Source organism: Ochotona curzoniae, unplaced genomic scaffold (assembly GCF_017591425.1).
Source record: "Ochotona curzoniae isolate NIBS_2020 unplaced genomic scaffold, NIBS_Ocur_1.0 contig_3622, whole genome shotgun sequence".
NCBI lineage: Eukaryota > Metazoa > Chordata > Mammalia > Lagomorpha > Ochotonidae > Ochotona > Ochotona curzoniae.
In genome coordinates this window covers 8,966,778-8,982,831 of record NW_024465926.1, presented here as the reverse complement: position 1 = coordinate 8,982,831, position 16,054 = coordinate 8,966,778, and the positions used below count along the sequence as shown (strand labels likewise).

Here is a 16,054-nt window from a genome sequence, read left to right as displayed (position 1 = left end):
TAATTGATATGTTAGGACAAATTCATTCTGATTATCATTTAAGTCTTCCTAAGCGTATGTCTCAGAACTGGATTGTATTATAGACTTCTCATCTACCCAACCAAGCCACCCCTTCCTACTTCTGCATATGACCCACCTGATCCATAATAAATGTTGGCGATGATTCAGCTGACTGAAGCATCGACACATTAGTTCCATATGTCTGAGTCATTTTTTTCCATAAAATAACTAAAAAAAATTTTTTTTTTAATTTGAAAATCAGACATACACACACACACCATGTTCAAGGCTGGGCCAGGGCTAAAGCCGGGAGCGGAGAACTCAGTCTAGGCCTCTCACCCTCTGGGTTTCAGGGACCCAATTGCTTGAGCCATCACCGCTGCTGCCCAGATTGGCAGGAAGCCGGAGTTAGGGCTTTGAAGCAGGCACTGAACCCAGGTGCTGATGTGGGACACAGGCAACCTCAGCACTAGGCTAAATGAATGCTCCCTGAAAATTAATTTTAAAGGCTATCATTAATCTCTTCCTATTACCCTTTCCTGAATTGAAATACTCTGAAAAAAAAAATACAGTGTCTTTACAGTTCTCCAAATGTATGTACCAAAATAATCAACATTAAAATCATCCTTGTTATTCACCACCTAAAGTTATACATTCTCTAGTTTTTTTCAAACAACAAAACACAACCTGACCCAAACAGCTCTATGCACCTTATTGCAAAACCATTCCCTGCCAACCACATCCCATTACTCCTTAGAGAAAATCCTTTCAGCTCATTTGCCATCTAACTTTTACCTTCCTGTCTCCAAACACATTTATAAAGTGATTTTCTAATTTTCATGTTTATGCATTAGCCACTGACTTCCCACAGGGAAAAGTTTTCACTCCCAACTGCATGCGTGTTCCACCTGCTGCTCATCTTCCCCATGCAGTGCTGCTCAGTATTCCCACTTCACATTACTTAGCTAAGTCAGCCAGCCTTATGCAAGCCACGCCATATACCATGGCACTTCCTTTAGTGCATATTTTGCCTTTCCCAGAGCAATATCCTTGATTTTTTTGCTTTTTTAGTTTGCTGTGCACTTTATTAGCAACTCACCTCCACATTCTCCCTTGAACTTCCAAGTTGTCTGTAAGTATACTGGACACGGAAGTACCCTAGATTTGTTTTCTACATTCTTTTGCTGGAGGCAGGGCTCCAGTCTGGACAGACTGGCTGTGAACACTGTGAGCACCTTCCCTGGTGTCCCCACGCCTGTGTTTCGCTCAGGGAGTCTACTCCTTCACCCTGGACAGGCTGATGCTTATCTTCACACTCGATTGATCGCTGACTTACACAGGTGAGTCTAGGTCGGAAGCCACTTCCTTGAGGTTCTATCCTGGAACTCAGAGATTGATCCTCTGAGACCTTAGGCCATTCATTCACATGCCTCACTTTTCCTAGGTGATCTTTTTCTTTTTTTCCCCCACCCGCAGAAGTTCTGTAACCCTGCTCTTCCTCATTTATTATGTTAGGGACTTGATGAGAAATGCATTTCCTTTTTCTGAAAAAAATCCAATCTTCATTTGGGGCAGAGGAGAGTTGGCATGTCCAGATCTGAGAAGTAGGAGTGGCAGTTTGGAATTCCCAAAAGAACCACCAAACAAGATTCCTACGTTTATGTTCCATCACGTTCTAGAGCTATCAGATACCACTGCTTCCTGAACCTCTTGGAGAGGATCATCATTTACTTACTTGAGAGACAGAGTTCCCACCTGCCATTTCACTCTCCAAATGCCCACACTGCTGGGAGACAGAAACTAAGCCAGGCACTCAATCCAGGCCTCCCTCACGGGTAGCAGGAACTGGACCATTTGAGCCATCATCATGCCTCCCCCAAAATGCAATTAGCAGGAACCCAGGCTTGGCAGCTCCACCAGGGAGCAAACAGCTACTCCAATAGGGGATGCAGGGGATGGACTAGGCTTCTTCGTCATCCTCTTCTTCTTCTTCTTCTTTTTTTTTTTTTTGTTTAAAGATTTATTTATTCTTAATGCAAAGTGAGATATATAGAGAGGAAGAGAGACAGAGAGGAAGATCTTTCGTCCAATGATTCACTCCCCAAGTGAGTGCAACGGCCGATGCTATGCCGATCCAAAGCCGGGATCCAGGAACTTCCTCCAGGTCTCCCAAATGGGTGCAGGAACCCAAGGCTTTGGGCCATCCTCAATTGCCTTCCCAGGCCACAAGCTGGGAGTTGGATGGAAAGTGGAGCTGCCAGGATTAGAACCGGCGCCCATATGGAATCCCGGCATGTTCAAGGCAAGGACTTTAGCCGCAAGGCCACCGCGCTGGGCTCTGTACTTGCTTCTTAATCATTACAGCACACACCTACTTCTAAAACAGACTCTAATCCATCTCTCTCTATCTCTAGCAATCCCACACTTAGACAAGACAGCAGATCGAACTATTGCGAGTTTCCTTAAAGGTCATCCTTCTTCTCTGTTCCCTTCAAATCCCTCACTTAGCAGCCAAAATGTACCTCTGTTTAAGGCAAGGATTTCAGCCACTAGGCTACGCTGCCAGGCCCAAGAGTGCCTCCCTTAACACCCATCTCCTATCTGTCCAAATGCTTTCTGTTCATGCTGCGCAGCACTGTGCTTGCTCAAGAATACTATTTGGTTTCTCTTTCCCATTCAGCTATGAGGCACACCAAAGGAAGGGATGCAAGAACTTGTCACCTAAGAGGAGGTCGATATGTATTAGTTGAATAAATTAGTGTTCCTACTGCAAATCAATAGCTCAGAACTGTCTATAAAACCACTTCTTTCACAAGTGAAATTTAATCTTATGAAATGCAAGTTTTCAGAACCTTGGGAATGGATCAAAAATATCTCTCAGAAACTTCTGACTACCAATCAGAAGCTAAAACTTCACTTTAAAACTGAAGTTATGAGCATAGTAAAGAACTTTCCAGATAGTGGCAGAAAAAGAAATTCATACTCACCAATCCCTTTGTGTGGATCAGGGGGACAGGAAACAAACTTCAGCACTTCTGCTCGCTTCTCTCTCAGACCCCAACGATACAGGATTTCCCCATAGCATTTCTTAAAGTCATCAAACTGCTGGGTATTGGCAGGGTCCAAAAGTCTACAGGAAATTAAAAAAAATTTCTTTTTGGTTCCTTTAAGGAAAACAAGCTGGATCCAAAAGCACTTAACAGGTCTCCTTAAAATTTAAACATTAATGAATAAGTCTATTTGATAGGCAGAGCCACTGAGACAGAGGGAATCTTCCACCTACTGGTTCATTCCATAATGGCCACAGCTGGGCCAGGCTAAAACCAAGGGCCTGGGAATGCCAGCTATTTCCCACCTGGGTGGAAAGAACTCAGGTCCTGGACCATGACCCACTGCTTCCCAGGCACATTCAGCAGGAAGCTGGATGGAAGTAGAGAAGCCAGGATTCAAACTCACACTCCAATATGGGATGCTGGCATTCTAAGCGGTGGCTCAACTTGCTGTGCCACAATGCCCCCTCTAACAGACCTTTGTCAAAGTAGGAGTCTCAGTTTGAGAGAATCTAGAGTTTTGGAAAGGTGCTGCAGCCTAGGAAAACAGTTACCTTTTATTTTTATCATGCTGGTCACGCTCCCGCTCCCGAGGGTCACTGCAGGTCAGGCTCCCAAAGCGCATCTCCTCAGGTGAGGACTCCCCCCAAGGTGAAGAGATGTGCTCTGCCTCCTTGCCAGCTGGAGAACCAAGCAGAGGGAGGACGGCAATCAGAGAGGCCTAGGGCAGGGTCTGAAAGCCATCCCAGCATTGCAGAAAGAGAGAGAAAGAGAGAGAGAGAGAGAGAGAGAGTGTGTGTGTGTGTGTGTGTGTGTGTGTGTGCATGCTCAGCAATCAGAGAGGCTGAGGGCAGGGTCTGCAAGCCCTCCCAGCATGGGTGTGTGTGTGTGTATGTGTGTGTACACATGTGCACGACTGAATCTCTGGGGGGAAACAAGCTGAGCTGTGCATTCTGAGGAACTCAACTAAACACCACTCTCTTAGCCTTGCGTTTTTGTCCAGGTATTTCATTATTAAGAGAACCTGGCAATTAAGCCCACAGCATGATAACTAAGGACTTTGTCATCTAGTGATGTAACAGGATATTACATAGTTACTGTTTACAAAGATTTTGTTTAAATGCTTGTGAAAAAATTAGAAATGGAACACAAATATCACATGTATGCAAAGGGCACGGCCATATGCAGATCAGAGGAAAATGTTCTGGAAGGTTAAGTTATTATCCCTGGGTGAGAAATCAAAGATCACTATTTTCCCTCACAGTGCTTCTTGTCCACAGATTTTCGTTTGCAATATAACTAGTGTTATAGTCAGTAAGATTAAGATCATTTTGAAAAAGAAGATTTTACAATCCAGGAAACAACAAATATTCCTATTCATGAAGCAAACGTTATGGCCAGCTGGAACCAGGCCCAGTTTTACTTTTCTACCCTTGAGTGGTCCTGGAGAGGGATGGAGACAGGAAGTGGTAGGTGATCATAGGCAAAGATGTGCGAAGGAGAAAGGATAAGGGTTAGGTTTAGGGGTGAACAAAGGGGAGCCCCACCATCAGCTTTTCAAAGATATGAGATGTAAAGGAACCCAGCAAGACAGAGTGATCAACCAGGCAGTGGCCTGTCTAGCCCACAAGCTGGGCTCTCTCCCTAGCCTGTTATATTGAAGGAGAAATGAGAATCAAGGAAAAATATGGAGAACATGCACCCATGCAGGTCATCAGGAATCCGCTGCACAGAACTTACAGCGTCCTGTGCCGCTTGCATACCAACCTATGTTCCAGCCCCCGGTGCTGAGCCCTGGGTCTGACATACTGGAGCAGGAGCCAGAGGAGGTGAAGCTGGGCTGCCGAAGGGAAGAGGGACACAGATCACTGGCATCAGAAACCCAGTCCACAGCGGAGCTCACATGAAGGCAAAATTCAGACACACACTGCAATGCTCCGAGCTTACATAGCGACTGTGGGACACCATGAGAGTGGAAGACCGGCTGGGAAAAGGCCCGAAGGGGGTTGGTATTCCCTGAGGCCGAGACTGAGCTTCAAACACACTGCAGAGCATGGCCAAGGTCTGCACATCCCGGAGCCGGCAATAATGAGCCAACCTGCAGCAAAGGAGAAGGGGGAAGACAACCCATCAGAAGGCAAGGTGGGGATAACTGGCACCAGCAGGGCAGGGAGTTTACTGCCTTTGAGGCTGGTAGGATGGCTAATTCTGCCTCGGAAACCTTTGCCAGGAACTGGGGTGCCTACAGATCCAATGGTATGACCTATTTGGAGTCTAGCTAAATTTGCTTTGGAATAAAAGGCATCATAGTACTAGAAATCACTTGGATAGCATGAAACCTGAGCACTGCAAGTTGGCATCCAGGCCTGGGTTCAGACTTGAGCGCAGCTTCTCCCAGAACTGAGCACACTTACTAGCCTCTGGGCAAGGCCATATTTGCTCCCTCGGTCTCCCTCACTCCAAGAAAGAGCCACCATGCTTTTCAGGGGGTTCCCTAGACACAGCACTCAGGGAACCTAAAGTGACATGAAGAGCTGAAAGCATACTCACACCATACCGCAGTGAGGACACTCCAGAGGAGGGAATTATGAAAATGAACTAGTAAATAAAATGGCTAGGAGCACTTTCACCTTTTAGGTCCTCATGCTCCCTTTGTCCTGTGAGGACAACCAAGCTAGAACATGAGAGCAGGGACGAGAAAAGCCTCTGTTGTTGTGAGCACTGACACTGGTCAATCTGCAGCAAATCTTGTAGGAGCCTCACTCTCCCTGTCTTACTGGAGGAGGTGGAAAGAGCTCAGTCCGGAGGCAATGGCGGCACCAACACAGTTCCCAGGTCTGCCCTCAGCAAGCAGGCCGAGTGACCTCTCTTCTGAAGGAAGCAGTTTCTGTGCCCGGCCCTGGGCCTCACTGTTACGGACACCAAGTGGTTTCATGTTACTTGGTGGCATGTTATTCCGTATACTGGAATTCCCCTCTGCCGTATTTCAGCACTGAGAATTCTGCACAAACGTTCTCATGAGCTGCCCATTGAGGGTGAAGGGGTCACGAGTTTTGGAAAATATAAACGCCAACGTGCAAGTCTCTGACATTTTTCCCAGCAGCCAAAAGAAAATGTAGGCATTCTAAGGGTTCCAACTCCAGGGTTCACACTGCTGTAACTCATGAATCAAGCAGGGATCTCTAACGAACTCCTGAGTCTCAGATGTCTCAAACCCTTAGCTACCGCAAAATCCCTTCTGCTATGGAAAGCTGGTTTTGCACAGAAACTATCTCATCAATAAAAGCAAGAGTCTACTTCTCCTGTCCCAGGCCTTTGTACCTGTCCCTTGGGCAACAACACACACAGTATTTGGGGTTAGTGACCCAAAATGGACATCACTTTCACCCTTGAAAACCTACAGGGACTCAAGCAGCTGTCGCCCAAATGGATGTCGAGCCCAGGGTGTTTCCAAATCTGGGTCAGACTTCGGACCTAGGCAAAGGTCTGTAGCTACCATCGCCAGCGACCAAACCTGGATAAATGAAAGAGAAACACTCAAACCAGTGAATACAAAAACCCAAAAAATCATGACGGTTACCCACTGCAGCTATGCAAGCAGCCTGGGGCCCTGGTGCCTGGAGGGTGGCAGATGCTGCAGGCCTGCAGAGAGGCAGTTCAGGCCCTGCTCAGGCCTAGGGAGGCAGGTCTGTCTTTTCATGAGGCCTCAGGGGACGTGTGTGTACTACAAAGCCTGAGAAACTCCAGTCTTGAAACTTTCATTATGCAAACAGCAAAGAAATGACACACTGTGATCTTGTCAGCAGGTCATCTCACTGCTAACACATGTGACACTTTCGGCTGCTTTTTATAGAACTGGGTTGGCAGGAGAGGAAAATGGCATTCTAGATTTCCTTTAAGGTCTCTATTTTGTGTGTCTGTGTATTTTAAAAAATATTTATATTTATCTATTTAATTCAAAGTCGAAGTTCCAGACACCGAGGAGAGAAAGAAGTCTTCTATCAGCTGTTTAAAGCAGCAAAGGATGGCCCAAGTTCTTTGGCCTCTGCACCCACATAGCAGACTCAGATAAAGTTCTTGCTTCTGGCCTCAGCCTGGCCTGGCTAGCCCTGGCTGGTGCAAACCAATGGCTGCAAGATTTCTTTCTCTTTATTTCCTCTCAGTAACTCTGCTTTCCATATAAATAACAGAAATCTAAAAATAAGACAAAAATAAAAACATAAAAGGAGCTTGCTTTTATTTGTGTGTTCCTATAAAATGAAGGAAATTTAAATTTTTGTACAATGAAATCATATTTTAAAACTCCACATCTCGGGCCCAGCATGGTGGCCTAGCAGCTAAAGTCCTTGCCTTGAACATGCTGCGATCCCATATGGGCACTGGTTCCAATACCAGTGGCCCCACTTCTCATCCAGCTCCCTAATCATGGCCTGGGAAAGCAGCAGAGGATGGCCCAAAGCTTTGGGACCCTGAACCCAAGTGGAAGACGCAGAAGAGGTTCTGGGCTCATGGCTTCACATTGGAGCAGCTTCAGCCTTTGCAGCCACTTGGGAAGTGAATCATCGGAGGGAAGATCTTCCTCTCTGTCTCTCCTCCTCTCTGTATATCTGACTTTCCAATTGAAAAAAAAAACATATCTTTTTTAAAAAACCCTCAACATCTCTAAATAAAGAAACATTTTAGTAAACTGTTAATGAAATGAAGCTTTTTTAAAAAAAAAAAAGTTAAAAATTTTTTTGAGGGTGAAAATGGCAGAGAACAGAAACCCAAATTTAGGTGTATGAATCACCATGGAGCTGGGGCAGAAAAGAGTCCAAACAATCTATCAACCAGTGCCTCAGGCAATGCTCCCAGATCTTCCCTGGGCATCCAGGGCCATCCAGGGCAGCTGGAAAGCTGCTACCCTCAGGTCCTACCAAGCAAAAGCCCCCCCAGCTCTCAGGGCACAGACTGCCCTTCAAGAAAGAGCCGCTCGGAAGGGATGCACAATACCTGCACGAGATCCTTTCTTCCAACAAGCAAAGCGGATGTGGCATTCTTTTGACATGTTTCCTGAATGTCATTCACATTCAATCTGAAAATTTTTCAAAAGAAAAGAAAAGTTGTCTCATTTTCTAAATCAAATATTCTATACAAAAAGATGAGAAACTGTCTCTGCGGTTGTCACTCCCCTGCCTGGCTGCCAGTTTTGTGGCGAAGTGTGCTAAACTGCTGTTTGTGATGACAGCATCTCATATAGGAGAGACAGGTTCAAGTCTTGGCTGCTCCACTTCCAACCCAGCTCCCTGCTAGTGCACCAGGGAAGGTAGCAGGAGATGGCCCAAACAGGAGAACTAGATGGAGTCCTTGGCTGCTGGCTTCAACTTGGCCCGGCCCTGGATTTGTGGCCATTTGGGGAGTGATCCAGCAGATGGAAGATCAATCTCTCTGCCTCCACTACTGCCCTCCACCTTACCTTCCTTCCTTTCTTCTGCTGCTCTGCCTTTCAATAAATAAACAAATCAATCAATAAATAAATACATAAATTTCTCTCTAAGGTTTTTTTTTTTTTTTGCATTGGCCTTAAGCTCCCCTTCTACCTGACATGAAAGAAAAGTTTAACCAGCACTGATGCTAACACAGCTGTTGGTTCTAGGCTAGAAAAGGTGAAATTTCTCATAGTTATTTTTTTTCAGATTTATTTTATTTTATTTCAAAGGCACAGTTACCTATGGCTAAGCACAGACAGCTCTTCCATTTGCTGGTTCACTTCCCAAACAATCTCGATTGTCAGGGCTGGGCCAGACTGAAGCCAGCAGTCAGGAACTCCATCAGAGCCTCTCAAGTGGGTGGCAGGAGTTCAAGTACTTTGGCTATCATTTGCTGCCTCCCAGGCTCATCAGCAGGAACCTGGACTGGGAGCAGAAGTGGAACTTTGATCCAAGGACACTCTGGTATGGAAAGCAGGCACTCCAAGTGGCAAATCAGCACCCTATACTCTAATGCCAGTCCCTGCCCACAGCTTTGAAGTCAGGAAAAGGGGCCATACTCAAATACCTATTTACCAACCATGTTTTCTGCAGTATTTCTAAGGCTTGAAGATTGAACAAAAGTGGACTTAAAAAGGCGGTTATCTAGCTTAGAGGTTAAGATACCTATATCCCACATCAAAGTACCTGGATTTGATATTGCCTCTAGTTACCAACTTCCAGCATCCTGCTACTGTAGACCCTGGGAGACACCTACCACCCAAGTGGACTGCATTCCCAGCTCACCTTAGTTCTAGCCTTTGACAGCACTAGGTGAAGTACCAAATGAATGAATGAGGTTTATTTATTTGTTTTTCTTTCTCTCCTCACAACTCTACCTCAAATAAATACATACCTTTTTAAAACTGTAAATGGATTTAAATGCATACAACCGTGACTGTGACTCTTTTTTTATTATTATTGTTAATTGCATTGCATTATGTGATGACTGTGACTCTTAACACTCTGGCATACCCTGTATGCCCCACAGCTGTCCTTTGGTATCTGTGGGGAATCAGTGTCAGGAGTCCCCGTGAATACTGGAATCTGTGAATGCTCAAATTCCTAACGTATACTGGTGTAGTAAGAGACAAGCATCTGCTGTAAAAGACGGCACTTGGATACCTGCATCCTGTATCTGTGTTCTAGTTTCACTTTCAACTCCAGCTTTTTCGCTAATGCACGCCCTAGGAAGCAACACAGGGGATGGTTCAGGTAGTTTAGCCCTTAGCACTTATGTGGCAGATCCAAATGGAACTGAGTTCCTGGATTTGACCAGGTCCAGCCATAGCTACTGTACGCACTTGGATCAGCAGACAGAAGATAAAATGAAAATAAAAGAAAATTTATTAGAGCCAGCATTGTGGCATAGAGAATCAGGTTGCCACCTGTGACATCAACATCCCACACGGGTATCGTTTTGAGTCCTCGTTGTTCCACCTCAAATATAATTCATCAACATACCTAGGAAAGCAGTGGGAAAGGCTGAAGTACTGGGACCCCTGCCAAACATGACAGAGCCAGATAGAGTTGCAGGCTCCTGGCACAGCCCAGGCAATTGTAACCATCTGGGAAGTGAATCAATGGATGAAAGATCACCCCGTCTGTCTCTCCATATCTCTGTCTGTAACTACCTTTCAAATAAATAAATGAAACTTTTAAAAAACTTAATTTCTTAAAAAAGGTATTCTAAGTATAAAAATAGTGATGTGATACTTGGTTATAACCAGACAAATCTTCCTGTATACTTTAAGCCATCTGTAGATTACTACTAAAACCTAATATGATGGTTATTCTATTAATTAGGGAATAATGACAAGGGAAAAAGGTCTGTTTATGCTTAGTGCAAATGCAATTTTTTGATGACTACTTTTGATGTGCAGTTGGTTGAATCTTGAATATAGAATTCAAATGTCAAATAGAAACATTTACATTTCTAAATTCAGAAAGAAGACAGGAAATTGCAGGCTGGACATGCAAGCTGCTCACTCAACTCCCACTTCTCTTCATCCAAAACAGCTTTACTTTTATCTGCTTTATAAACTGGGACAGGAGGCAGAATTCCAACATGGTCTCCAAGATTCCTGCCCCCCACCATTCACATTTTCTATAATCTCCTCCCTTTGAATATAGGCAGCACCAGTCAAAAATAATTGGACATTAGTCTCCTGATGAGGTAATTAACCAGTTAACTTTGAACTTGTCAAAAGGGATGCTATTCTGGATGGGAATGACCTTCTCAGCTAAGGCCTTAGAAGGAAGGTCAAGTGTCTGTGAGCCACTCCTGCTGGTCGCAAGGAACATGCAATTCTCCAAAGAGTTCTATAACTGCAAAGGACTGAGTTCTGCTAACACCCAGAACAAGCTTGCTGGAAGACCCAGACAGGGCATCAGATGAGGCTACTCCCTGGCCAAAGCCATGGTTTCAGTCTGGTGAGCTCTGGGTAAGGACCTGGCAAAGTCATTCCTAGAATCTTGACCCATTACAATCATGGGCTAAAGAATGTATGCTAATTGAAGCTGCTTAGTTTGTGTACCTTGTTATGCAGCAACAAAAAGTTAAGACATGGGGCTTCTCTTGAAACTGTCTTTGGAGACTTGATTCCAACACTCAAGAAGTTTGCTTGTCCTGTGTAAGTGCTACTTCAAAGCATGAACTTACATGTACAGTTCCCCAAGTGACTTGTGGACAGGAAGGAGGCAAGAAATATCCTGGATGATGACTTTCCCAGCTGCCTTGATGGGCCGGTTGCTAGAGTCTGATCCCTCCCGCTTACTCTTCCATCGCCTTGATTTCTGGGAGAGATGACAAGATGTAAGTAACAGAGGCTTTGATGAGTGGAAAACCTATAGTAGCAGAGCAAAGCATATCATATTTGGGTCATTGGTAATTTGCAGACTTTAAATTATACCATGCCCACAATTACATGAATCAGCATCTGTAGGAAAAAGAAAGGTGACAAAGGGCATTGAGTTCTTGATCCAAAATCCTAACAGGAAAGTAAGCACCTACTTCAGGGCTATATACATTCTGCAGGTGCTCAAAAATGAGACCCAAAAGCCAAAATTAATTAATATATTAATCAAAAAGAGCAAGTAAGTTAGTAGCAACCACAAAAATGTGGAAGAATAACTTTTAAGGCTGACTTCAGTACCAGATTCAAAGTTCTTGCCTGAAATTAATCAAAGGGTTTTTTTTTCTTCTTTTCAGTAGGATTTGTTGAAACTTTAACTCAGACACAGCAGTGTATATTCTGCAAACCTCAATCTATGGCAGGGAGACAGAGAAATTTAGCAGCTTGAGGAAATCACTTTGTTGTAGCAGACTTAAATATTTCTAGAAGTAATCAACTCAGGATACTTATATGTGACTAAAAGAACTTGGGGATATGAAAGATCCTAAACAAATGTCCCATTTCCCCAGGGGCTGATCTCTAAGTGGCTACATGTGTAAGAAGAATGCATGTGTGAAATGAGAGGTGTCTTGAAACAGAATTATTGCAGTGTAGCCCCATCTGCAATCCTCAAATGACAACTAGCCAAAGGACAAATACTCTATTTTATTTTGGTCAGAAGTTTAAAAGGGCGTATCAAGTAATTAAACTACGGAAGGGGCTATAGGAGCAGGCTTTGTGGTGCAATGAGCTATGCTACCACTTGTAACATCTACAACCCATACAGAATGACTAGGTGAATCCTGGCTACTATGCACTACCAATCCAGCTTCCTGCTAATAATATTCTGGGAGGCAGAGGATGGCGGCCCAAGTGCTTGAATTCCTGCCACTCCAGCGGGATATCTAGATGCAGGTCCCGATTCCTGGGTTCAGTCTAAACCAACTGTTGTGGTTTTGTGGGGAATGAATCAGTGGATAGAAGATATCCTCTGTCTGTCCTTCTCTGTCTGCCTTTTAAATACATACATATGTGTATGGGTTTGGGCTATAATAAAGGAAGCAAAAACAGCAGGTAAAAAGGGCCTGTAATTGGGAACTTGAAACCATGGCGCTCTTCCACATGACTGACTCCCTATGGCCCTAGGCAAGTTACATATTTGCTGAAAAGTCAGCCTCATGGATATTAACTTTTTTTTTTTTTCATCACTGGTGGTTAACTTGGGGATAATGATGAGTTTGGATATTTCCACTTTGCAAGGTTAATAAGGAGGATTCAGTGAAAGGTGTGAGTGTAAACTGTGGGAAATGAAACATAACAAAATGTACACTCAGGAATTTGATGCTCACAAGAAAAGTGTTTTTGTATAGTGATTTTTGTATCTCTACTCTTCTATGAATTAGTCTTTGTCTGAATTCAGGCATTTCTGATCAGTGACGTCACATCTAATTTCCAAAGTTGACCAAACACATTGTATCTACCTTTAGGATTATTGTCTTGGAACCTACTCAATCCAGGACCCCTGGACTTGGTTCAGAGTCTGCAAATTGTTTATCACTAACTTGTAAATGCATACACTACACTATCATCTTTGAACCTCAACTATCTGATCTTAGGCAGCCATTCAGCCACTATTTACTGTTTTGCCATATAATTTATTGTTAATCTCACGAAATGACGTGCATACTCACACCACTATCCCTTTTAACTATGAACATCCTGCTTTGGGTATAAGGCAGATATGTGAAAGAAAGTACATGTTGTCAGAATGGACTGCAGCCAGTGTTAACATCATAAGACAAATGCAGTCATCCATGCACTAATTACAGCCATAGAACCCTTTTTAAGGAAGGCAGAGTAGCGTGCATCAGCCCAGTGGTCACAGTGAACAGCACAAGGTCAACTAGAATAGGGAGAGTGAAAGGTACACAAACTCACCTCAGTGTGATTTTCACTCGGTTTCCTGGAATTTGTAAGTCCCAGGAAACAATACTCCCACCAACTCCACTTAGCTGGTCATCTCAGATGAGATTCAGGGGGCTGGATTTAAAAATAATGCCCTGGGCCCAGTGTGGTAGCCTAGTGCCTAAAGTCCTCACATTGCATGTGCCAGGATCCCATATGGGCACCGGTTCTAATCCCAGCAAACCCACTTCTCATCTAGCTCCCTGCTTGTGGCCTGGGAAAGCAGCAAAGGACAGCCCAAAGCCTTGGGACCCTGTACCCGTGTAGGAAACCTGAAGGAGGCTCCAGGCCTCTGGCTTCAGATTTGCTCAGCTCCGGCTATGCAACCACTTGGGGAGTGAATCAGCAGACGGAAGATCTTCCTCTCTCTCTCCTCCTCCTCTCAGTATATCTGACTTTCCAATAAAAAAATATAAATAAATCTAAAAAAAAAAAAGCTCCCCACACAGATTCTACCTGAAATGGACTAGGTACTCTCTAATCTGGTCTTCTGGGTTGGTTGGAAGGCTTCTAAAACATGGTTCTAGGCAGTGACTATGGGGCCTGACCAGAAGCAGAAAATGAGACATCTATGAACAACTGAGCAGTTCATTACAGCTCATTTAACTTCATGCTGAAATATATGGAGACTTGGGAAGGACAGGCTCCACTGGCAGTCACAGCACACTGAAAATAACCAGTGGCCTGACTTCATAAGCAATCCTAGATAAATAAATGAATAAACTAACTAACTGAATAAACTTATTAAAACTCAATGAAAAGGACTCACTGACCACCTAGTCAAGTCCCCTGAAAATGTATCATTCCCCTAGTGCCTTGGTGGTCCATTTGGGATTTTCTCTTGTCTGTACACCTATCAGAATTCTTTAGGGATCCTTTGGTTTCAGAGAACCCTGACACCCCAGGTGAAGGCATGAGTCATCTTCCTGGGTAAGGGAAGGACACTACAGTCCCAAGGCCCCTGACTCCTGTGATTATCTGGTCTCACTCTCATAGACCCATCATGTAGTCTCTCTTCCTTGAGGAAAAATCAGGACCTCTGGGTGAGCAAGGGGATTCTGCATTTCTCTTAAGTGTTTGCATTGTTCTGCCAACCAGAAAATGCCCTTTTCCCACAGATTTCATGAGAAGGGATTGAGGGAAGAAAGACAAAGCAGGACAGACAAATTACTACAAGATGAACACTGGGATGCCCCTCTGAACATACCAAGAAGGTGTCTGGGGAGTTATCGAAAGAGGACAGGGAAGAGAGGAGTGGGTAGAGGGGACAGGAGGGGATTACTGGTGCAAATTGCACTGAATGACAACCAACAGCCAGCTTGCGACTGTATCACCAGTGTCACTGCTACAATCAGAGGCAACATCAATGCCGATAAATGGGTTAAATGCGCAAACAGCCCAAGAATAAGCCACCAACTGCTTCGCAGCAACCCCATCAACAATGCATAATCAGCAGAGTGGGCAGTGAGTCAAAAAAGAGCTCAAATTTAAACAGCAGTGGGAGCGGGGGTGTCTGGAGAAATCAGAGGAGATTCAGCAGTCGAGTGGGCTGGGGCAGGTTTTTTGAGGAAAGTGGCCACAGTGGTGGCTCCACCTCCAAGTTGCAGGCAGCAGTGATACTTGTTAATTGGAGCTCCTGATTTTAACTGTTTTTTTTTTTTCACAGCAAAACACTATAAAATATTTTTCACACCAAATAAAATTTACACAAAGGCTCAAGACTGCTTTGCTCAGCAGGTCACCTTGAGGAGACCTTGGCATCACTAAAACAGGGAGGAGGTGGGAGAGGAAGACAGAAGAGGGGAGATGGCCAACAGGAGTGAGAAAGGAAGAAAAGGAAGCGGGAATGTCCGTAGCAGGGGTTTTATTGTCAATGTAAAATACTAATGGTAAGAAAAACCCTTATTGCAGAGAAAGGACAAAAATCAGCTCCTGCGTCATGCCGAGGAAGCAGGTAGGCACTTCCTTTTCAGAACTGGATCGAGACCCCCCCAAAAATGGTTGAAGCCTCTTCTATCTTCCTCTGCTCTTCCCTTGCCAAAGGTAGACTTTAGCAAGCTCCAAGAAATTAGACAAAAGCTCCAAGGGCAATCAGGTGAGCTAAAGGCTTTCCAAGAAGCCTGCTATTCAGTTTAATTTGCGAAGAGCCATTCTTGATCCTTAACAATGTCAACCTACTTCAACTGAATGACTGACAAGAGCCAGTGCCTGACTCCTCAGGAGTGAAAACTTGATGTCTACTGGTCCTGAAAAATAGCCAGCTGTCAAGTCAGGTTCCTCAAAGCCAGGCAGGTGGCACTTTATTCTTGGGCCTTGGGGTAGAGACAGGATTAGTCATGGAGAGCATTTGCACAGCGCACAGTACCGGGAAGTCGTTAATTGCTTGTATGGACCAACGTCGCCGGGCAGAGCGAGGAGACATCTGTGCGTGAAAACATTATACCCAGGAGGAGGGAAGAAAAACACCAAGAAAATTAAAAGGGGAAAAATATAGAATAAAATGAAAGCTTCCCACATATCTGATGGATTCCCACAATACGCCGCAAAATCAGGATGTCTGAGGACTCTGAACCTAAGCACAGCAGTGCTCGACTTCCTCACTTCCCCCAACCTACCACACTCCAAACCCAGCTTCAAC

The 16,054-nt window shown here is 44.5% G+C and overlaps 1 protein-coding gene across 2 annotated transcripts in view; it reads right to left on the bottom strand.

The window, feature by feature from the left end:
* The window catches only part of WDR59 (WD repeat domain 59), a 64,395-nt gene that overhangs the window by 5,011 nt on the left and 43,330 nt on the right, over positions 1-16,054 (bottom strand). The window contains exons 19-26 of one of the 2 annotated variants that reach the window (XM_040982368.1): positions 15,782-15,838; positions 11,220-11,353; positions 8,043-8,124; positions 6,452-6,564; positions 4,998-5,148; positions 4,818-4,890; positions 3,605-3,731; positions 2,988-3,130 (exon numbers count right to left, since the gene is read on the bottom strand). In XM_040982368.1, coding sequence (XP_040838302.1) covers positions 2,988-3,130; positions 3,605-3,731; positions 4,818-4,890; positions 4,998-5,148; positions 6,452-6,564; positions 8,043-8,124; positions 11,220-11,353; positions 15,782-15,838 — 880 coding nt within the window. The remainder of the gene's footprint in view (positions 1-2,987; positions 3,131-3,604; positions 3,732-4,817; positions 4,891-4,997; positions 5,149-6,451; positions 6,565-8,042; positions 8,125-11,219; positions 11,354-15,781; positions 15,839-16,054) is intronic. The other variant, XM_040982369.1, reaches the window with a different exon arrangement.